This window comes from Rattus norvegicus, chromosome 9 (genome assembly GCF_036323735.1).
Source record: "Rattus norvegicus strain BN/NHsdMcwi chromosome 9, GRCr8, whole genome shotgun sequence".
NCBI lineage: Eukaryota > Metazoa > Chordata > Mammalia > Rodentia > Muridae > Rattus > Rattus norvegicus.
In genome coordinates, this window is record NC_086027.1 from 46484021 (window position 1) to 46507939 (window position 23919).

A 23919-nucleotide genomic window follows, 5' to 3' on the forward strand; every position below is an offset into this window, starting at 1 on the left:
TGTCACACCAGGCCCTTTCTTGTTTTCTGAGTTAAGGTCTCCTACTAACTCAGGTTGGTCTCCAACCTGTGGAAAGTTCTTCCTTCTGTTTCCTCCTCCTAAGTGCTGAGCCATTGATTATATCTGTTGTTTGACTCTAGTTTTTACATCCTTCATTGGAAAATGGATTAAAGTTCACATGTAATTGTGAACCAGCGTCTGGCTGGTTCTTTGCTACTATATGTGATTCCAACACTCTGAGTTCTTTCCCCGGTCTGTGGACTTAGTCTGCAGGCTTTCTTCTCTTACTATAGTAACAAAACACTAGCATGCAGAGACACTGACCCTGGGATCTCACTGTATCTGTAGAGAAAGGGAAGTGGATCCAAGCCAGAAGCCTTCTCCTGAATGGGGAGGGGCTTTGGGAAGGTGATCATGGTAGATGCCCTGTGAGGAGGAACTGAAGAGGAGACCCTGAATGGGGTACCCAGAAGCCAATGGTCGTGTGAGAGAGACTCTTTTGGGGAGGGTGTCTGCGCTTAGGAACACCTTCCAGGGCATCTGCCTAAGCATCAAGAAGGTGGCAGGGGGGAGGGAGCCCCAGAGGACTTGGGGCACTGGAGTGGGTACTGCACATTTCTGCTGTGGTCTAGATATGGGAAATGGCCAGGATGGGAGTCCTGTGTGGGGCTAGACTAGAGTGTGTGAATGTCGGGGGACCCCTGTCTTCATGCCCCAACGCTAGAGCCAATTCTTCCCAGAGCCCCTCCAAAACAGCCCTGCCATCTTGGCTTTTTCTAGGTGAACACCAGACTAGCTCTGAAGTCCCAGTGGACTCACCCCTCCCCAACCCCAGCTTTAGGGCTTTAGCCTGCCTTTAGGGTTCCAGCAGAGGCCTGCTTCAGTATGCTTCCAAGAAATTGGGCACTGTGCTGGCTAGATTCATATCAACCTGGACACATATTATGGTTATCTGAGAGGAAAGCTCAATTGAGAAAATGCTTCTATGAGATTGCAGCGTGGGCCAGTCTGATGGTGGGTGGCCATCCCTAGGCTGGGTGTCCTGGGTTCTAGAAGAAAGCAGGCTGAGCAAACCATGGGAAGCAGTCCAGTAAGCAGCATACCTCCCTGGCCTCTGCATCAGCTCCTGCCCCCAGGTTCCTGCCCTGTTTTCCTGCCCTGACTTCATTTGTTGATTAGTTGTGGTAGTGTAAGCCAAATAAACCCTTTCCTCCTTAACTTGCTTTGGACACAGTGTTTAATCATGGCAACAGTAACCCCAACCAGGACAGGAACATTCTAGGGACCCCTCCTTTCCAGAACTTGTCCTCCCAACACTCTGGGTCTTCCCTGCCCCATTCTCAGATGGGGGCTTACTGTGGGCAGCAGGCTTTGCCCAGGATCCCTGACTGCTACAATCCCCGCCTTCCTTTTGTGTTCCCAACCCCTTGCGACTGATGCTGCATGACCCCGGAAATGTGCTGTACCCCGCCAGGAGAATGTGGCCTGTGATTTTCCTTCCACACAGCATTTTGTTGCTTTGACGTCAACTTCAAACACAGCTCTCTTTCCTGTCTTCGCATCAAGGAAATAGGTTGAGCAGCAGAGAAAAGTGTTGGTGAGAAAAAGTGCACCAGGGACAGCAGGCCTTGCGGCTAGGCCCTGCCGTGCTCTGTGAGCTGTGGTAGCGTCGAGGGTGTCCAGGTGAGTGGCCGCCCTTTGGTTTTTGGGGACTGGAGCCCCAGGTGGAGGGAGTGTGAGTGGATGTCAGTCCCTTAGTCTTATCTCTGTGTGACGAGGGTGGGGCCCACAGGGACCTGAGGCTGGGCTTGTGTAGGCCCAAGTGGTGGGGACTGGAGAGACTTCAAGTGGCCTCCTGACTTTGACCACATATCACCTGCTAAGGCAGCCCAGATGGAACCATCCTGAAGGTAGCCTGCCTCCTGGACTGGCCTAGGACAGAGTGATGGCTTTAACTCAGGAGGATTTAAGGGACTGAACTGGGTGGTGTCTGGCTGAAGGTGGAGCGAGTAGGTGCCCCTGGGGAAACAGGTCACTCAAGGGGTGCCGGCAGGCTGGCACAATAGGCCTCTGAGCCTGGACAACAAAATGCCAGTGGCTCTTGTTCCACTCATGGACAGGTCATATTGAAGGCTGGGGCAAAAGAACCAGTCACTAAATTTCCGCTCAGTAGCTGTGTATCCATAGGACGTTTCTTGGCCTCTCTGAGCCTGGGTTTGCGTGCCTGTAACCCAAGCAGACACAGATCTGGCTGCCTGTTAAGTGCCTGCCTTGTTTGTTGGCTAAGAGGCTGGAGGAATATCTCAGACAGCAGGGTCCGTATGGTGAACAGCCACATTCCTTGCTCCTGTCTTAGCTAGGACATCAGGCACACGGTAGGTGCTTACTGGGGCCTTGCTGAAAGATGGGGGTCATCAAGTCCTAGGTTGGAAGATGTAAGGTGCCACCTGCTGAGGTTCCTCTGACAAACCCAAAGTTTCTTTTCACTTCCCACCTGACCTTCAGTCTCACCTGTGCGACCCCAGCAGGTACCCTGGTGGGCCAGCAGCCTGGATGGTATTGACGCTTATACTTTTAGGGCCAGGGGCCTGGGTCCATCTAGATCTGCCTGCTACTTATTGCTGTGTGACCTTGGGCAAGTCACCTCACCTCTCTGTGCTTTCACAGTTTCTGTATCTGACACATCATTCCCAGAGTCCTTGTGGGGCTTGAGGAACCTCACCTGTGTTCAGGGACATAGTAGGTGCTGTATAACTAATTGGTTGTTAGGCTAATTGTTATCATTAGCTCTTGAGGGTCTCAGGCCCTGACCACAGATTCCGGAAACTTCTATGGGGCTGTAGCATCTGGACCACCCCATGCACACCACCCCTGCTCAGGCCCAAGGATCAAGGGAGGGAGTCATGCTGATCTAGGGTCAGCTGATGTCACCTGTCCCCAGAGGATGCCAGTGTCTGGAGATATTTTTGGTATGAACTTGGGCAATGCAGGCATGCAATGGGTAGATGCCAAGAATGTCATCAAACACCCCTCCCTACCGTCCAGCCCCTCCCTCACCAGTTCCTCAACTCTATAGGACCCTGTCCTGGGTCACCCCGATTCTTGATTTTTCCTACCTTTCTTTTACCGTGGCTTGAGATCCGGAGGGCAGAAGCTGCCTTGCTTAAAGGGTCATGCAGTTCCCAGCATCCAGTGAGTGGAGGCTGGGCTGTGGCTCTAACCTTACTACAGGGCTGGAGGGACATTGTCACATCAGTTAACAGATGCTCAGCGAGCTGGATTTTTTTTTTTTTTTTTTTTTGGTTCTTTTTTTTGGAGCTGGGGACCGAACCCAGGGCCTTGCGCTTCTTAGGCAAGCGCTCTACCGCTGAGCTAAATCCCCAACCCCGCGAGCTGGATTTGAGACCGTCTCTGGCCCCAGCAGCTGGGCACTCAAGGCCTTGCCAAGTAATTCAATGGCAACATTGGGGTCTGTGGGGACATGGAGTCCCCAGGGACTCGGCTCAGAGCTCTGCATTCCGCTCTGCATGGTATTAGTTGGAAACATCAGTGTGGGTTTCTGTTGGGCCTGTGTAACTGTGGGTCAGGTTGGGAGCCTGACACCAGCTTCTCTGAGCCTCAGTTTCCCCAGCTGAGGAATGGGAGTAACAGTTCCCAGGCGGCAATGGTGCTGAGGAACAGGTTAAGCGGAGTAGATCCTAAAGGATGCCCCATGGCCTTGTAATGAAGCTGGCCTCGTTCTCTGTGTGGGAGGGAGCAAGGGCTATGATGGAAAGGGGGCTGCTGTGGGGTGGGCCTGGAGGAGCCAGGCTCAGAGAAGTCATAGAAAGAGTGACAGACAGTGACCATTAAGGCTGGGAGGTGGGAGGTGGGGGCTGTGGAAGGCTCCCCCTCCTAGGTACCTGGTGCATCCTGGGAAGGATGGTGGAAACGTTCTGGCAGAGAGGGGCAGCTGGAATCCTGGAGCATAAAGTCAGGACAAGGGCATGGCTGGCTTAGGCTCCTGAGCCGGTCTTCTCAGCCCTGTGTGCTAGAGGGTGAAGCCCCCAGGCTGCCTACTCTCAGCCCTTCCTGTGACCCTCATTCTTGCCTGTCTCTTGAAGGGGTGTCCCTGTTCATCACGGGCAATTGTAGATCTTCTTGGCTCTCAGATGTTTAGCAACAGTGTAAACGCAGCATGCAAGGGACCAAGATGTCAACATATTGATACATGTGTATCATATTTAGTGGTAAAGCCCAGAAAGATGGGCTTGGAGTGGAAAACCATGGAGAGGCTGTGCTAGAGGGAGGTCAGGGTACAGACACTATTGGAGTGGAGGAAGGGGTTATATAAGCAGTGCCGAGACCCTGAACTTGGACATCGTAATTGTTGCATCCCAAACCCAGGGGCTTGAGCAAGTAGACTGAGCAGGCCCCTGTGGCTGGAGGGCAGGCAGAGTGGATTGTTAGCACAGGAAGGAAGCAGGCAGCAGCTCAGCAGCTCTGAACATCGTTCTCGGCCCTGTCTCAGAGCAGTGGTGAGCCCAGCTTTCAGGTCAGGTCCACGCCACCATTCTCTAGGAGATCTGAGACCCTGGGATGCAAATCTCTCCTGGAAAACCAGGGAGGAGCCTGTTGCCTTCTATGGCATGCTTAGTACAGGTAACTGCGGTCACTGGTGCATATCGTATGATCAAGACGGGTTATCGTATAATGGAGATGGGACTCTGCTGAGTGACAAATCCCAGTTCTGTGTCTGTCGTGAGGAGCTCGTTGCGGCCTAGGAATAAGCAATCGTGGCTTCAGAGGGACTCTGGGTGAAGGCTATGGGGCCTAAGGGGGAGGGAGAGCATGGGGGGAGAGCACAGGGGGCTAGAACAGAGACACAGTGATTCTGGATAAGTAAGAGAAAGTCTGCAGACCGAGTGCGATGTCACATGCCAGTAATCCCAGCACTTGCAGGGCAGAGGCAGGAGGATTGGTATATAGAAAGGCTTCGTTTCAAGAAGGTAAGGTGTGGGGCTGGGGATTTAGCTCAGTGGTAGAGCGCTTGCCTAGCAAGCGCAAGGCCCTGGGTTCGGTCCCCAGCTCTGAAAAAAAAAAAAATGTAAAGAAGGTAAGGTGTGTGTGGCGGCAGGCTGGGAATATAGCTGAGTGGTTAGACTTTGTTATACCAGGAAATAATCTTGACATGGTGGTTGCTGAAGCCGATATAAGCCCCAGTGTCGAAGGTAGAGGAATATGCATCTCTGTTAAAGCAGCGGGAGATGACGACTTTCTACAGGCGGGTCGGGTCAGGTCAGATTCACAATAGGGGTAGGAACACTGAAGACCAGTGAACTTCCTGCTTAGTTCTGGGATGACTCACAGCCTTCATTGTGCCATGGGATGGCAGGGATGATGTTCTAGACATGGCGTTCTTGCTCACAGTTTCCCAGAGGGTGGTGGTGACAGTGTGGAATGTGGTCGTGAGTCCCTGAATAATGTCAAGGTTGTCCATGGGCGACACTGGCCAGGGGGCTGAGCGGTTGGTGTTGCAGGAAGCAGTGCTGATGGTCCTGAGTGAGTCGAGCTTCCTGTGATGTCCATGGAGGGGCATCAGCCTAGGGGCCAGAGATGATGACCCTCCTGGCTCCAGGCTGCAAGTGCTGCTTTGACCTTCTTCATGGGGTTGAAGACACCAGTAGAGTCCACGTTGGCAAGCTCTCCCTCCTGGAAGATGGAGGGGAACCTCCTGTTGATGAGATTCTCCCATTCTCGGCCTTACTGTGCTGTGGATTTGCTGTGGGAAGAGTCATATGGGAACGTGTAGACCATGCAGTGAGGTCGCTGATGGCACAATAACCACTTTGCAGAGTTGAACACAGCCGTGGCGAGTAGGTGTCCAACCTGGACATGTCCATTTACTCTGGCTTCACTGTCATGTCTCAGGGCACTGAAGGAGAGGGTGTGGTGGGAGATAATCTTGGGATGGGAAAGAGGAAAGACCATAGTAGGCTTCTTAACCCAAGCCCTGCCTGCTTCCTCCCCTCATGAGGCCCTTGGGTCAGCCCAGACAGAGTTCCTGGTCCTGGTGGGCTTAAAGACACACTCAGGACAGACAGTTGGTCTGAATGAGAGGTGTTGTGCTGGCTCTGAGTCTAGGTTTGCACTGGGAGGCCACAGGTGAGCGGGACCCTGGGAGCAGCTATGCCACACTAGTCTGGCCTGGTTGCAGGCCGGAGATAAAGACTTGTGCTAACATTTTGCCCCTGGCCTTTCATCTTCTGCCTATTTCTGTCATCTTCCTCTAGTCTCGGCATCTCTGGCTACAGTATCCCTAAAGACTTGGTTCCTATGTTGTATGAATAGGAGAATGAACCAGAAAAGCCAGGGAGGTGGATGCAGGCAGCCCTGGGCTGGCTACCTGTCAGCAGGACGTGATTGTCACAATGGCTGTCACATTAGTAGGACAGTGAATAGAGGAGAAACAGTGAACTCCTACCTCTGGGCCACCTTGGCCTTTGGTCTGAGATGCCAGTCTTGGCTTGCAGCCTTGGACTAGACCCCTGAGAACCAACCTTCTTCAGCTTCTTTTCTATAACCAACACCCGACTACCCAGGCTGCACCTGTGGCCATGTGGGTCAAAGCTGCTCAAACCACGTGACTGACAGCTTCCTGCCACAGTTTCCTGCTCCAGAGACCCCCCCCTCCCCAGAATATGTCCTCACTCCTCTACCCTTGCTGCCTTATCCTGCAGCCTCATACTCTGTAGAGCAGCCTTAGGAATCTCCAGGAATGGCTGGCTGGGTCTGGGGAGAGGGTAGACATGGAGGGGAGAGGAGAGAGGGAGAGGGAGGGAAAGGGAGGGAGAGGGAGGGAAAGGGAGGGAGAGGAGAGAAAGAGAAAGAGGAGGGGGGAGGGCACACTCAGTAAAGTCCTGCATGGACTGACATCTGGAAGTAGGTCTGAAGCGAAGCAAGTAACCCAGGCTGGCTGGAGCAGAGGGCAGAGGAATTTTGATCCAACGAGGGAGCCTCAGTAGTTTCTTGAGCAAAGGAGGCCATGGTGACAGAATCACTAGGAGCAACTTGCAGTGCTCAGAGCTCAGCTCAAATGGAAAGAGACAGTGGAGAGCTCAGCTAACCACAGTCATTCAGTCTGCAGGTGAGGTCTGGATCTGTTTGTATTAATAGAAACTGTTAGTGGAGATCAAAGGAGGTGGTGGTGACGAAAACCAATCTCAGGGTAGAGATATGACTTGGGGGAGATGCGTGTACAGCTTGGGTAGCTAGGGCAGGGTGACCCAGTAAGGGGGCAAGACTGGAAAAGGAGAGAGAGAGAGAGAGAGAGAGAGAGAGAGAGAGAGAGAGAGAGAGAGAGAGAATGAATAGGAAGTTTAAGGGCTGAAGGGGTCAAGCAGAGACTTTGAAAGGACATGAGACCAAACAGAAGGGAGGGGACATGACACCCATTCCCCTGAGAACCTACAGAAGGGAGGGGACATGACACCCATTCCCCCGAGAACCTGGCATGGAGCAGCAGGCGCTTGCCTGGTCTCACCCTAGCCGGGTGGAGCAGGACGCAGGATGGGTGAGAGCTGGAATAGGAGTCAGCTAGATGGAGACGGGCGGGAAGCCGACCTGACCCACTAGCAGTTTTCCTGCTTCTGATCTTACTGAGTGTGTGAACTCTTTTCACCCTTTGTTTAAAAAATGGAGGTAGTTTACATCCACTGATGTCTTCAGGCCGCCCCTGGAAGAGGTCTGATCTGACAGATGTGTGCAGGCAAGAAACTGCTACTTTTGTCAAACTGTAGACTATTCCCCAATTCCTTCAGTCCCCTGTAGTGGGGCCCCACCTGCTGCCACTGACAGGGTCTCCATGCTGCAGCCGGGTTTGCAGCCACTCCGCTTTGCTCACTCTGCTCGCCGCGGCGCGGGCTACACCGCAGGCACCTGCTTCTCTTTACCTGTTGAGAAATATTTACACCACCCTGAGCGTTTGCCACTTGTGAATAAAGATTGCTATAAAACTGCCATGGGGGTTTATATCCGGTTCTATTTTTTTCCCCCAAGGAGCCTGTAACCTGGTGACTTGTTTCAAGTAGTCTCATGAAATACTCTCTTAAAAGACTCTTTTTAAAAAGGTTCTCTTGGGGGCTGGAGAGATGGCTCAGTGGTGAAGAGGCTGCTCTTCCAAAGGACCTGGGTTTTATTCCCAGCATCCGCATGGACTCATAACTGTCTATAACTCCCACCCTCTTCTGATCTCTGGGGCCCCCGGGCACATATATTATCTACAGACATACACGTACACAAAACATTCATATTGCATAAAACACAATAATTTAGAACATTAAAGGATCCTCCCTCTCTCCCTTCTCTCCCTTTCATTTTTTGGTTTTCTGAGACAGTGTCTCACTACCTCAGCTGATCTTAACTGCATCCCAGTCTGGCCTGGAACGCAATCCTTTTGGTTCAGCTTCCCGAGTACTGAGATCACAAGTTGTGTGTCACCAGGACAGTTTGGAAACCACCCTTGTCCCAGTGGAAAGACAAGGATTGGGTTTCTGATCACTCCTTGCCACTAACTGTTGTGGGCAGGGCAGTCCCTGGCTTCCCATCATGCATCTGTGTCATGTGATCAGCAGCCCCAATGGCTGCTCAGACCAAGGCCTCGGCCTGCTCCACCCAAGTATCTTCTTCAGCTTCTGCTTCTATCCCTGGACACTCTTAGCAGACAGTCCTTGTACTCTGGTGCCTTTATGTGCCTAAGGAGGACACTGAATCGCTTTCAGTTCTTTCTGGGTCAGCTCAGTAGGTAACAGGAAATTGTTATGATGAGCTAATGTTTTTTACAACATTGCAGAAAAGCGAGAATATACTGAGAGTGGAAAGAATGAATGGTCGTCTCATATTCGGCCCTGGATTCTGCAGCTCACATTCTGCTCCGCTTATCAGAGAGATCGGCCCTCATTATTCACAGATTCCGCATTTGAGAATTCACCTGCTGGCTAAACTTTGCAACCTTCAAAATAATATGGTGTTTTCCCCCATGTTTTCAGACATACACTGGACGGAAAGAATTATTGAGTCACATCTCCACGGAGCATGAGTAGTAAGGGCTCTGCTTCTTGTTCCTTTGGGGTGGTACATTTCTTGGGTCTTCCCATCTGAGGCAGAGGCTCTGTGACAGATCCAGATCCAGCCCAACAATGTGTACTCAATCAGGTGTTGTGAAATGCACAACACACACACACATACACATACACACACACACACACACACACACACACACACACACACACACACGCGCGCGCGCGCGCGCGCGCGCGCACTACAGCTGGCTCTGATGGGAACCCAATGCTATTAGGCAAATGCTGAAGACAATGAGATGAGACAGGAGGACCCCAGGTTCAAGGCCTGCCTAGGCCTTACCTTTAAGTCTGGTGTATTGATGCAGGTTTATTTTCCCAGTACAGAGGAGGTGGAGGCAGGAGGATCAAGAGTTCAAACAGTCTTAACACCATAGTTTGAGGCCAACCTGGGCTACATGAGACCCCGCCCCCAACCACTCAAGCCCCATCCCCATTGGCTACAAATTGACCACATGACCAGGGCATCTAAGTGTGCATTTGATCTTCAGTGCTCATAATTCAGTGTTTGTGGAGATTTTTCTAGAACTACTGTGCATAGCAAGAATTGACAATCTTCTTACCTGTCCTTCTGCATCCATTGTGCGTCCTTGAGATGTTTCTCTGTGCCCACCATGGCCTGATCTGCAGTTGGGGCTCTGTGTTCTGTGGTTCTTCTGGACAGAGCAGATAACAATGAATCCTAATGCACACCGAGTTTTGATTAATTCAGACACTCTTGTAACCCAAGCCTGAACAAGGTACAGGGCACTAGCAGCCCTTCAGGGAGTTCAGGGTAGACAATTTAAAATTACTTGCCTATCAGATTGTCTGTCTGTCTGTCTGTCCATTTGTCTGTCTACCTAAGATTCATCTAGTATGTATGTATCTATCTACCATCTATTTATCTCAGATCTATCTATCTATCTATCTATCTATCTATCTATCAGATTTGTCTATCATCTATGTATCTATCTCAGATCTATCATCTATGTGTCTGTCCATCCATCCATCCATCCATCCACCCACCCACTCATCCACTCGTCCATCCATTCATCCTAGGCTGACCTTAAATTCATTTGACCCTCCTGACTCAGCCTTCCAAATGTTGGGGTAACAGACCTGAGCCACCATGCCTGTCTTGCCTCCCTCCTTCACTCTCTCCCCCAACCACACACCCGTTTTGTCCTAATGGCTGCATCGCCGTTAACATTAGAGTTAAATCCTGACTCTTAACCATCTTTCTATGGATGGAGAGTCAGATTAGTTCATACTTTCCGAAGCTGGTTCAGGTAGGCAGAGGACCGGGGCAAAGGGAAGGCCAAGGGAGTCCTCTGTGCAGCCAGGAAGGCTAGCCTTGCTGCGCCTTACATTTTCCCCTCCTGTTTTTTTTTTTTTTTTTTTTTTTTTTCTTCAAGACTCGCTTTCTCTGTGTAGCCTTGGCTGTCCTCTGTAGACCAGGCTGGCCTCGAACTCACAGATCTACCTGCTTCTGCCTGGCGAGTGCTAGAATTAAAGGTGTGTGCCAACAGCGCCCAACTTCCCTGATAAAAGTTTTTTTGAGGAGATGGTTCCTCCTTATCCTCATGCTCTGGGCTGGAAGAGGCCCTTTTAGCCATGGTAATGTTTTTTTTCTCTCTTACATCATTCTTAAAAGTCCAGACTTCAATCTGTTACAGTAATGGTCACTCCTCTCTATCACACTACTGACCGCCGCCTTCGAAAGGGAAGGAAATGACCTGCATTTCTGGTTTACTACCTTCAGCCTGAAATGTAAAAAAAAAAAAAAAAAAAAAAAAAAAAAAAAAAAAAAAAAAAAAAAAAAGGCAACATGTGTTTGGGAAATAAAGGGACCTGGGAATCTTCCGGGTGTCTGGATGCTGTGCACAGGTCCCGGAAAAAGTCAGAAGTGGGTTACGGACTTGGATAGGTGACAGGACAGCTCCTCTCTGGAACTGACCCCTGTGCAAAGATGAGACTCCCTGACAGCCTTGCAACGCCTCTGCACCCACAGGGCCCAGCGATGCCCGACCCCGCGGCGCATCTGCCATTCTTCTACGGAAGCATCTCGCGGGCCGAGGCCGAGGAGCACCTGAAGCTGGCAGGCATGGCCGACGGACTGTTCCTCCTGCGCCAGTGCCTGCGCTCGCTGGGCGGCTACGTGCTGTCGCTAGTACACGACGTGCGCTTCCACCATTTCCCCATCGAGCGCCAACTCAATGGCACGTACGCCATCGCGGGCGGCAAGGCGCACTGCGGCCCGGCCGAGCTCTGCCAGTTCTACTCGCAGGACCCCGACGGACTGCCCTGCAATCTGCGTAAGCCATGCAACCGGCCGCCGGGACTTGAGCCTCAGCCCGGGGTCTTCGACTGCCTGCGCGATGCTATGGTGCGGGACTACGTGCGCCAGACCTGGAAACTGGAGGTGAGGGTGTGGCCAGAGGGGCGTGGCCGGGCATGGGAGTGGCGTGGCTTCCAGAGAGGATTGCTGGCCCCATGGGAGCTGATGCTGTGTCTTCACTGGCTTGCAAGATGCTCCAAGGCCTGGGATTTGGAAGCGACAGAATGCTGAGGCCCTAGTTGACCCCATGACCTGGAAGGAGGACGTGTGGGTCCGGACTTGGTGGCAGCTTGTCTTGCGCAGCCTGAGTGATGCTGTGGTGCTTGAAGGTGCCAGAGAAGACCATGAAGGGCAGGCCTATGGCCTACAGTTGGATGGCAGACAGGGACTATGGGCTGTATGCATGTGCTATGTATGCTTGAGCCAGAAATTGAAGCTGATGAGCTTCAAACTGGGCTAGAAGGTGAGGCCTGGCCACAGTGCCTCTCTGGCTGTATTAGGAAGGAGACCTTAGACCTGGTGGAGGTTCCCCCAACAACTTGCAGACACAGGTTAGTGGTGCCTAGGTGGGTGGGTTTCTCTTCCAGGGAGCAAGCAAGTGGGTTCTGGTGGCTGGCCACTTGGCCATTCCCATAACACTCCTCTGTCTTCCTTCTCAGGGTGATGCACTAGAGCAGGCCATCATCAGCCAGGCCCCACAGGTGGAGAAGCTCATTGCTACCACAGCCCACGAGCGAATGCCCTGGTACCACAGCAGCCTGACTCGCGAGGAGGCTGAGCGCAAACTCTATTCTGGCCAGCAGACCGACGGCAAGTTCCTGTATGTGGGGCAAGGGGATCCAGTTGATGAGGGGCCAGGGTTGAAATCCTGGGAGCCAGGTGGGCGGACCAGCGTGTGCACGTGGGCTCGGAGAGCAAATGTGTCTGTGTGCACATGCGCAGAGGTACTTTACTACGGTGACGTCCTCACAGTGAACTGGAAGGACTCCAGAACTGGTGCACCTATATTGAGCCTAGCTTTTGCCGCCTGCAGGCTATGGGACTTGTGCTGGGTAGCAGGCAAGGATATGGATTAGACAGGGAGGATGTGGAAGCAATTGGTTCTACAGGTGCCAGCAGTATCTGCCCGAGACCTGTGTAGAGGATCAAGGATTGATCCATGCAAAGCAGTAGCAGTCCTTGTTCCTTGTGTGACCGTGTCTTTGTGCGTGTGGGTTCACGCAGCTATTCCTGAGTTTGTTATGGTCAGGGACTCTGTGAAGCTCTGCTGGGCATTCATTCGAAAGCCCGGCTGGGGGCTACTTTCTTGCTTGGATGTGAGTGTATGGTGTATAAATGTTATTCAGCTGTCAGTCAGTCACTCAGGCATCCAGTAGGAGAAAACCCCAGTGTTTACACCAAGTAGCCTGAGGGACAGTCCCTAGTGCCACTCTTCTCTTGGGTGCTGCTGGGATGAATCATTGCTCTACCTCCTCCCCCAGGGCTGTTCCTTTCCCAGGATCCACTTGGAGGAACTGACCCTTGACCCTTGATTTCCACCACACGTGAGGTCTGTGCAGAAAGCCTACAGGTCTCCCTAGAGATACAGTTCTCTCTCGGACTTTGCTGTTGGGAGATAGGGAAGAATGTGTATACAGGGCTGGAGAGATGGATCAGTGGGGTGATCCCAGCACCCACGGGGTGGCTTACATTCCCCTGTAACTGCAGCTCCAGCCGGTCCAGCACCTCTGGCCTCCACAGGCACCTGCACTCACACACACATTGCCCACCTCCCATACATATAATTAAAAATAATAATCGAGTGGATCTCAGGGAGAGGGGAGATAGGGTGGGATGGAAATGGGAGGAATGAAGGAGGGAACTGTGGTTGGGACGTATTGAAAACAAAAATTAAATAATGAAATAGTAATAAGAAATATTTAAAAATGTATATGTACACACAGTTATTTAACAACACATATATATGCATGTATGCATTTATAATATTTATTCTACCTAACAGTTGGAATATAAATTGGAGGGATATTTCTAGTGCTTTTGAGGGAGGTGTTTTTCCATCTTCACAATGTGGGGATTGAACCCACTGTTGGGATAGAAATCGCGGCTCACATCTGGGCAAACCACACCAGGCCAACATGGTCTCATGTGGAGAAGGTTTATTGGGATAGCAGAGACAAAGGTGAGGGTAAGAGAGGGAGAAGAGAGAGAAAGAAAAGAGAGAGGAAGGGAGAGAAAGAGAAGTGAGAGGGGGCAGGAAAGATCTGCCTTTTATTTGAAATGTGATGTAACTGCTCCCAGGTAAAGGTGGGAACTGAACCAAAGGTATGCTGGGAATGTATGGCCATTGCCATGGCAACAGATGCCCAGGTGACCAGGTGACATCACTGCTGGAGGCAAAAGCAGTTCCTGATATCAACACCCATGACTTTGCCTACTGTAGGCAAGCACTCTGTCACTGAGATGTATTCCCAGGCAGCCCTGAGATAGCTCTTAATTTCTGATTAATGATAATTTTTCTGGGGCTGGGAACATACCCAGTGTTAGAGCGTGTACTTAGTTCCGTCCCCAGGACCACAGTTTAAGAAAAGAGATGAGGTTCAACTTAGAGCACAGTGTGTGTGTGTGTGTGTGTGTGTGTGTGTGTGTGTTTTAATTTAAAAAGTATTCTTTCTAATTATGTAAATACATGGGTATCTGTGCTGTGATGCTCACATGTATGCGGGTGACTGGGGAGGTAACTTGGGCCCTCTGCAAGAGCAGTATGTGCTGTCACTGCTGAGCCATCTCTCCAACCAGAGAAGACAACCTTTGAATAAAGTAGCTTGAGCATCTCCCCCATCCCGCCTAAGAGGAAACCTTTGCATTTGTATCAGTTAGCTTTTGCAGTGTAACAAACTGTCCTCCAATCTACTAACTCTACACTTGATCTTAGCCAAAAGGCCGAGAAGCGATCAATCTACTAACTCTAACCCCACCATGTTTACAATTTTGTGAGGCCTCTGAGCAATTCTACTTAGGTCAGCTTGGCTGGGATTCAGTAGGCTGTACTAGTTAGGGTTAACGTCGATGTCTTGCCACACCATGACCAAAGCCACTTGGGAAGAAAGGGTTTATTTAGTTTATGCTTCCAAATCACTGTTCACCATCAAAGGAAGTCAGGGCAGGAAGTCAAACAGGGCAAGAACTGGGAGGCGGGAGCCATGGAGCAGTGCTGCTTACTGGCTTGCTCCGCCACGGCTTGCTCAGCCTGCTTTCTTATAAAACACAGGACCATCAGCCCAGGCATGGTCCCACGGACAATGGGGCCCTCCCCCCTCAATCATTAATTAAGAAAATGTGCTACAGATTTGCCTACAGCCCCATCTTATGGGAGGCATTTTGTTAGTTGAGGTTCTCTCCTCTCAGATGACTTTAGCTTGTGTCAAGTTGACATAAAACTTCCCCAGCCTGAGGAGCAGGTGCGCAGAGACTGACTGGCTCTGACTGGTTGCTGTTTAGCAAAAATGTACTGACCAAAGGTGAAGCCTGCAAAGGTTTTACGCAACAAAAAAAAAAGTTGATTAGGACAGGCGTAGAGCTAGTAGTCAACTGAGATAAGAGAAATCTCTGAAAAATCAGAGCCAACAGGTGAATCAAAGAAGCTCGTAGGATCAGTGCTGGTGGGAGCATGGCGCCGGTGGGCTGGGGGCGTGGCAGGAGCTGCGGGGTGGGGCGTGACGGGGGCGGTACTGGGGCTGGCAAACAAACACAATTCAACAGTGGTATCACGAGGGGCAGGGACTCATTCAGAGGATGGTCAAGCGCCTGGACAATTAGCTGAGGCTGGCTTTGGCTGGAGACCCCGGCAGGTTCTCCTGGTGAACCTTTGTCATCCACTATGAGGATGGAAATGCCTGCTTGCTCCCTGGTCCTATTTGGTTAGAACTCTTCTGTCCATCCTTTAACGCTAAGGAGGTGCCTAGCTTTAAAACTAAGATGTGTTTCTTGTAGGCAGCAGAGAGATGGATTTCCGTTTCTTGATCCATGCAGTCAGTCTGTATTTTGATTGGAGAATTGAGGGTATTGATATTTATTATTAGAATGTGTTCATTGTGGCCATCACATCGTTGATTTTTGTTCTTGTTTGTGTTCTCAGTGGCATTTTCTGTTTTAATAATTATGTCTTTGTATGTCTCTCCACAATCTGTCTGCTATGCTCAGTCCTCTCCTTGTCCCCCAAATAAGGCTTTCAGTGTTTTCTTTAAGTTTGGCTATACATTTTTTAAAAATTAATTAATCTATTTATTCATTTAATGTGTGAATGCTCTGCTGCATGTACACCCGCATGCCAGAAGAGGGCACGGATCCCATTACAGATGGTCGTGAGCCACCATGTAGTTTCTGGGAACTGAACTCAGGACCTCTGGAAAAGCAGCCAGTGCTCTTAACTCATCAGCCCTTAGCTATAACATTTTAAGGCTGTTTATGTTGCAGAAAGTTTTTTTCTCTCTCCTTCAATTGTGGCAGATAGTTTTGCTGGGTATATTTTAAGTTGTGTCTCGGTTAGGGTTTTACTGCTATGAACAGACACCATGACCAAGGCTACACTTATAAGGACAACATTTAATTGGGGCTGGCTTACAGGTTCAGAGGTTCAGTCCATTATCATCAAGGTGGAAACATGGCAGCATCCAGGCAGGCATGGCGCAGGAGGAGCTGAGAATTCTACCTTTTGTTCCAAAGGCAAACAGAAGACAGGCTTCCAGGCAGCTAGGGTGAGGGAATTAAAGGCCACACCCACAGGGCCTCACCCACTCCAACAAGGCCACACCCACTCCAACAAGGCCACACCTCCTAACAGTGCCACTCCCTGGGCTGAGCATATTCAAACCATCACAGTTTGGCAGTCAGTCTTTTAGGACTGTGGCATGCATGTTCCAGGCTCTTCTGGCCCTCAAAGTTTTTACTGGGAAACCTGATATATGCTGATGTTTATATGGGACTTGTATTTTTCCTTTGGCCCCTCTAACTACACTTTCTTTGTTATATGTACTTAATGTTTTAATGATATGCCCCGAGGACTTGCTTTTCTGGTCTTGTCTGTTTGGTGTTCTGTAGGCTGCTGTATCTGTGTGGGTGTGTCTTTCCTTAGTTTGGGGAAACTTTCTTCTATGATCTTGTTGAAGAATTTATCTATGCCGATAACTTGAGATTCCCCCGCCCCCCATTCTAGGGCTTGGTTTTTTTTCATGGTGTCCCAAAATTACTGTTTTTAAAGGTTTGTGTGTCTGTGTGTGTGTGTGTGTGTGTGTGTGTGTGTTCCTAGCATATGTGGTCTAGACCCTCTATCTTTGAGATCTGATTTTCTCTCTCTCCTACTTGATTCCTTCCAGTGTATGGCTTTCCTTTGAGTTTTCTAGTTGGGCTTTTCAGTTCTGTCTTCAGGTCGAGTCCTCTTCAGTGTTTCTATCTCCTGACTGAATCCTGTTCACGCCCTGGATTGCCTCCATCTTCTCCTCAGCCCCCATGCTGTGTTTTCCTGGGCATCGCTCCAGCAGTTTTTCTCCATAAGCTTTCTCCTGCACGTCACTGACCCGTTTCATCTCATCATCTTTAAGCTCCTTAATTCTTCAAGAAGTTTGTGATTGGCTAACTTCTGTGTCCCGGAGTCCATCCAGGGCAGTCTCAACCTTCCTAATGCTGCAACCTTTGAATGCAGCGCCTTGTGTTGTGGTGACCCCCAACCATAAATCTATTTCTGTTGCTCCTTCATAACTGTAATTTGGCTACTGTTTGTGATGCAAACATCCGTGTTTTCCAATGATCTTAGGTGACCCCCATGAAAGGGTCTTTCTATCCCCACAGGGGGTTGCAGCCCAGAGTTGAGAACTGTTGATGTAGGCAATCCTCGTTGGCAAGCATTTCTACAGGATTGGTAGGTTTTGGAGAAAAAGATAGTGGCTTGATCTTTCATATTGGTATTCTTGTGGTGAAATCTGGGCGTGTGAACTTCCTTTGTTCTGAATTTGTTATGGACAGAGCAGGTTGGGGAAGAAGAGAAGGTGTGTGGGAAGGTTGGGTCTAGAGATTGGAAAAAGCTTGGATGGAATGAAGGCAGGGGGACAGAGGAGACCGGGCTTCCTGTTCTAAGCCTGGAGTGTGGGGGTAAATCTATTGGATGGAAAGGATATGACTTGGGAAAGTCCTGTGGTTTGGGGCCAGGTAAGGATGATCCTGGACCAAGCATAGAATCCTCTACAGTGAAGGCTAGACTAGGCTGTGTGCTGGTTGTAGGACCCAGGCTTAATCTAGTGGATTACAAAAAAGGGTATAGATGGGGAAGTTAGGGGCACTCACTAGGCTAACCCCTGGAGGAAGGGAGAGGAAGTCTGGGTAGCTAGAGGGTAGAGAAGGTTGCTCAGAAAGGACCTGTGGATCATTGCAGGTAGAACAGGTCTTTGGGGAAGCCTTGCCTACAGTGCAGGTGCAGATGGTCAGAATAGGCTGGGGCGCTGGTTGTGGGACCCAGGTTGTGGACAAATTAGGCCCAGGCTAAGACATGAAAAGTCTGAGTATGGAGTGGAGTGGTGGAAACAGTGCCCAAATGAAGGACCTTACATGACTCTTATATTTGTACAGTGACATGCCTCTTCCAATAAGACCACACCCCTCCAACAAGGCCACACCCCCTCCAACAAGGACACCCCCCTAATCCTTCCCAAGCAGTTCCACTATCTGGGGACCAAGCTTAGATGATCTTTTGGGGGGATCTCTTCTTATTCAAACTATCACAGTGGCTGAGTGTCAGTCACTGGTGGTCAAGTAGTCCTCCCATTATACTGTGTTGTTTGAGGTGTTGAATGATTTTGCCATGGGGTTTCATGTGGGGCTGCCACTGTGTGATTCTCAGTTCAGTATGTGTTTGGGGTGTGTGTGTGTGTGGTGTGTGTGTGTATGCGCACAAGCATGTGAGTGTGCACAGGGATGGTGGCCAGTGTGCGTATGTATGTGTGCACACACAGGGATTATAGGCCCCTGTGTCCTTCATGGTTGAATCTACCCCTCGCGATTGGGTCCCCCTGAGGATAACTGCCTCTCAGTGGGTAGCAAGTATAGAGGAACAGGTAGCTCCTGGGTGACCTACTTCCACTGTTCCATTTCCACTGTGGGCCATCAGTATTCCCCTGGGAAGGGATTCCATTGGTAATGCCTTTGGATTACCACATGTTTCCTCTCCTCTTAGCTTCCTCCCCCATCTCCCCCATGGTCACCGTGAGATGCAGAAGTTTGCTGACACCCAGCAGTGGTGGCTTTTCCCACGCTCTGCTGTTGCTTCGGGAGGTTCCAGCTGTGCAGCCCATAGCATGTGTTAGTAACTGAGTCACAGGAAGCCCCCCCCCCCGTGTTGCTGTAGCAGTGACGCCCTTCCCCCCACCCTTCAGGCTGAGACCCCGGAAGGAGCAGGGCACATATGCGCTGTCCCTGGTCTACGGGAAAACTGTGTACCACTATCTCATCAGCCAGGACAAGGCTGGCAAGTACTGTATCCCCGAAGGCACCAAGTTTGATACGCTCTGGCAGGTAGGCCGCCCCTGTTCTCAGGAGAACCCTGTGCTGCTGTGCTCAGCTTGAGGTGGGGGGGGGGCGTCCACCTGACCCCGCTTTCCACAGCTGGTGGAGTACCTGAAGCTGAAGGCAGATGGACTCATTTATCGCCTGAAGGAGGTCTGTCCCAACAGCAGTGCCAGCGCCGAAGGTGAGGGGGGAGAGGCGGGAGGCAGACAGGGCTAGGAGGCCTGTCTCCCATACTCACTGTTCTTTCTGCTCCCCAACAGCTGCTGCACCCACGCTCCCAGCCCACCCATCCACATTCACTCAGGTGAGCCAGTGGTACCTCAGCGTTGAGACTGGACATTGGGAGGATGAGTGGAGGGAGGTTGGGGGTGGAAGAGAGATTGCAGGGGACTGTCCCTAGGATGTCCTCGGCAGGCATGGGTCTTATGAGAGGGCTGGGTTTCGCTGACTGCTGCTGACCCTGTGACCTTTAGCCTCACAGACGAATTGATACCCTGAACTCAGACGGATACACCCCTGAACCAGGTGAGCTGGAGAGGCGGGGCTATGGGTGCGCTTATGCCCAGATGAAAGCAGGGTCCCTGGCTGGCCCCGTGGGACTTAATGAGAGATGACAAAGCCAGAGCCATTGCCAGGGGTCTGCCCCGCACACAGCAATGCTCATAGTCATTGCATCCACCCACGTGCCTGTGTCTCCTGGTGCATACCGACACATGAGGGTGGGTAAAAATCACAGCCCATGGCCGTGAGTCTGGTGTGTCTGAGCTTCTTGTGCTCTCTACGTGCTCCACCCCCTCTCCTGTTCCCTCCCTTTCTAACCTGGGAGTGCACGACCGTATGTATACCCAGCACGCTTAGACAAGCCACGACCGATGCCCATGGACACGAGCGTGTACGAGAGCCCCTACAGCGACCCCGAGGAACTCAAGGACAAGAAGCTCTTCCTGAAGCGAGAGAACCTCCTCGTGGCCGACATCGAACTTGGTTGCGGCAACTTTGGCTCAGTGCGCCAGGGAGTCTACCGCATGCGCAAGTATGACGGATCCTTCCGCCTCGGTGTGGGCATCAGAGCAGAGGAGCTGTAGGAGCCGGGGTGTCTGTCTCATGACAATTCGCCCGAGAAGCAGACTCTAGAATGGGATGGGACGTGCTCATGCTGGATGGTTACCTGGAGAGCCTGGGAACCCCTGAGAGGGAGACACTGGCCTATGCTACGGAGGGCTTGGTTAACCAGAAGTTATAGCAGAGGGGACACTGCTATTCCCTGGGAAGGTGTCTTAGGCTGAGGTAGTCCAGAGGGTACAACGTAGAACTTAGGGGGCGGGGAGGAGGACAAGAGAGCCAGGCCGGGACTGTGCTTGCCCAGTTCCCACCTGTGCTGTGTCTGTGGCCATGCGCCTGGGCAGGAAGCAGATCGACGTGGCCATCAAGGTGCTAAAGCAGAGCACAGAGAAAGCTGACAAGGATGAGATGATGCGGGAGGCCCAGATCATGCATCAGCTCGACAACCCCTACATTGTGCGGCTCATCGGCGTGTGCCAGGCAGAGGCGCTCATGCTGGTCATGGAGATGGCAGGAGGCGGGCCACTGCACAAGTTCCTGATTGGAAAAAAGTGAGCCTGGGGATGGTGGGGGTTGGGGTGGTGGGGAGTGGAGGGTAGAGAGGGAGGCAGGGGGACAAGGATTGGGGGGTGCACACAGACAGACATACATAGGCAGACAGAAACACAGACAGATACAGACAGAGAGACAGAAAGAAACAGAGACAAACAGATACATAGAAACAGAGACAGACAGATACATACACAGAGACACACAGACAGAGATAGACACACAGACACAGACAGTTAGACAGAAACAGATAGAGAGATAGACATATACACAGAGAGACAGACACATACACAGAGACACAGAGAGACAGACAGATATATACAGAGACACACATATAGAGACAGACAGACACAGAGAAACACAAAGACAGACATAGAGACACACAGAGACAGATAGAGAGACACAGAGACAGATAGACAGAGAGACACAGAGACACACAGAGACAGACACACACATACAGAGACACACATACAGACCAGAGACAGACACACACATAGACAGATATACACAGAGAGACAAACACACAGAGACAGACACACACAGAGACAGACAACACAAAGAGAGACAGACACATAGACCCACACAGAGAGACAGACAGACTGACACACACTGAAACACAGACACAGCAGACAGAGAGAGACAGAGAGACACAGTGCACGCCAGTTCTTTACTTCTTTATGGACATGCCTGCCCTATGTGTACTCTGATGCCCACACTCATACTGAAAAGAAGAGCTACTGACTCTGTTTCCCCACGGGCACCGTGGTGTGATGGCAGGATCTGTGCCTAGGGCTCCTGTAAACATTGAACACTTAATAAAGCTCTTAGCATCTGGCACTGCCAACGAGGACGTTCTACATGGCAGCCGCCTCACCCATGCCCCATGGAAACCTAACTCTGCCATCCCCTCCACCCCAGGGAGGAGATCCCGGTGAGCAACGTGGCTGAACTGCTGCACCAGGTGGCCATGGGCATGAAGTATTTGGAGGAGAAGAACTTTGTGCACCGTGACCTGGCAGCCCGGAATGTTCTACTGGTCAATCGGCACTATGCCAAGATCAGCGACTTTGGCCTGTCCAAGGCACTGGGTGCTGATGACAGCTATTACACAGTGAGCGCCACCCCAGCAGTGCCCAGGTGGAGGTGCCTGGTAGGCGAGGGGTCCCGGGCTCCTATCCTAGCAGCTTCTCCCCTTCTCAGGCCCGTTCTGCAGGGAAGTGGCCTCTGAAGTGGTACGCACCAGAATGCATCAACTTCCGGAAGTTCTCCAGCCGCAGTGATGTCTGGAGCTATGGGGTCACCATGTGGGAGGCCTTCTCCTATGGCCAGAAGCCCTACAAGGTAGGCTGGGCAGTTTGGCAGTGGTGGACTGGGGAGGTAGGTAAGGGACCCCTGGCTCCTCACCCATGCCTTTGTCCCTGTCCTGAGCAGAAGATGAAGGGCCCTGAGGTCCTGGATTTCATCAAGCAGGGTAAGAGGATGGAATGCCCTCCAGAGTGTCCGCCCGAAATGTACGCGCTTATGAGTGACTGCTGGATATACAAGTGAGTTCCAGGTGGGAGGGGATGTAGCCATACAGCCCTGGGCCTGGAGAACAAGTCCTCATGCCCAATCAGCCCTACCTTTAACCTTGGTATTCAACTCAGAGTCACCCCCATGTCCCAGCCTTTCCCAGCTCTACCTTTAAAGTTTTTTGTTTTTTTGTTTTTTTAAATTTATTCATTTGTTATATATATATAAGTACACTGTAGCTGTCTTCAGACACACCAGAAGAGGGCATTGGATATCTTTACAGATGGTTGTGAGTCACCATGTGGTTGCTGGGAATTGAACTCAGGACCTCTGGAAGAGTAGTTGGGTGCTCTTAACCGCTGAGCCATCTCTCCAGCCCCCCAACTCTACCTTTAATCTGTTCCCATCTGTGCTTGGCTCCCTGACGCACTGGCCCTGCACTGCAGCCTATGGCCATCACCAGCACACAGGGAATACTAGACCATCACAGTCACATTGTCACCTAGTGTGTTGTTAGTGCTTAATTGTCGACCCCTACTAGCCAACACTCAGCATCCAATGACACGGGGAAGCCACTTGTGCTGGAGCCAAATCCTTAATACACTTAACTCCCAGCCACGAGACCCCACTCCTACCAGATGACAAGTGAGACACCCAAACAAGCCACCTTCTAGCCGTTGTGAAATATGACATTCCGACATTTGATACAGTCCAACAGACAGGGATGGGTCCATGCCTCATGTAGCCAACCTGGCTGTATTTGACATCCTTGTTCCCTGTGGGTAGTGCTGTCCACTCTGAGCTTCAGTGCCCCTTCTGTACCTCCTGGACAGCTCTCAACACTATCTGGTTATCTGTGAGCTGTAAGGCAGGAGCTCTGCTCGTTAAGGCTGGGTACCCTGGAATTCCATCCATCTCACACCGAGGAGACCTCATCCAACAGCCCCCCTCCTCTGAGCCCCAAAGTCTGCCCCGACTCCCCATCCCTCGGTACTTTTGTGCCCTCTGTCTGACATTGGGTTCTGGGTCTTCCCTACAGGTGGGAGGATCGTCCCGATTTCGTGGCTGTGGAACAACGAATGAGGACCTATTACTACAGCATGGCTAGCCGGGCAGAGGGACCCCCACAGTGTGAACAGGTGGCCGAGGCTGCATGTGGCTGAGCCCCAAGCCTCCCTACCCTCAGCCTTGCTTAGTTAGCCTTACTCTCTCTGCACAGGATGGGCTGTATTCAGGAGCCCAATCGACCGTCCCATGTGATTCTCCCCGCCTCATGGCTGGGGCTGATGGGACACTGGTAAACATCACCAGTGGGCCGAGAGTGTATGTGCTCCCAAATCTACTTCCGCTATTTCTGTGGGAGCTCAGAGTCCTCCAGGGGTCACTGTCATTCATCGGAATAAACTCCACTTCTCTTTACTTTCTCATCTTCTCTGGGCCGGGCCAGGAGCTTGGGAAGGGCTGGGCAATCGAAAGGAACGGTGAGAAAATCCAAACAATTTCCTGCGTAGGCCCCGCCCTCTAGGTACCCCGTGGAAGACAGGACTGGCATCCTTACCTCTCTGTGGAAGGGTTTATCTTCAGGTGAACGAGGTAGAGGTGTGAGGGCTGAGGGCTGTGTGTGTCAGGGGCCCTCAGCATCCCTGAGTAGATTGTACACCACGGGTGTGTCTGTACCGGCTACACACCAGGATCACCTGGAGAGGATTTTACAGACTACCTGCCCCCCTCCCCAGCCAGCTGAAACAGGTTTTTAGGCCTCTGTAGGGGGTCCTCACACCCACAGTCCTGACTCTGTTGCTACCA

The 23919-nt window shown here is 51.3% G+C and overlaps 1 protein-coding gene across 3 annotated transcripts; it reads left to right on the top strand.

The window, feature by feature from the left end:
- The first annotated feature begins 1584 nt into the window (after positions 1-1584).
- On the top strand, positions 1585-23532 carry Zap70 (zeta chain of T cell receptor associated protein kinase 70). Of its 3 annotated transcripts, none has more exon segments than NM_001012002.1 (13): positions 1585-1683; positions 11110-11520; positions 12096-12256; positions 18858-18996; positions 19087-19171; positions 19251-19294; positions 19464-19515; positions 19840-20023; positions 20397-20603; positions 21520-21712; positions 21802-21942; positions 22033-22145; positions 23153-23532. In NM_001012002.1, coding segments are annotated over 12 exon segments (1845 nt in total). In that variant the 5' UTR covers positions 1585-1683; positions 11110-11118; the 3' UTR covers positions 23277-23532.
- The last annotated feature ends 387 nt before the right edge of the window (positions 23533-23919 follow it).

Bases quoted from the DNA above. Each gene is read 5' to 3' on its own strand.
- Zap70 (XM_006244761.5), top strand. From the start codon at position 4,579: ATGCAAATCTCTCCTGGAAAACCAGGGAGGAGCCTGTTGCCTTCTATG. The intron at 19,172-19,250 runs GTGAGGGGGGAG...GCTCCCCAACAG, and splicing joins CAGCAGTGCCAGCGCCGAAG to CTGCTGCACCCACGCTCCCA. The intron at 20,024-20,396 runs GTATGACGGATC...GCGCCTGGGCAG, and splicing joins GGAGTCTACCGCATGCGCAA to GAAGCAGATCGACGTGGCCA.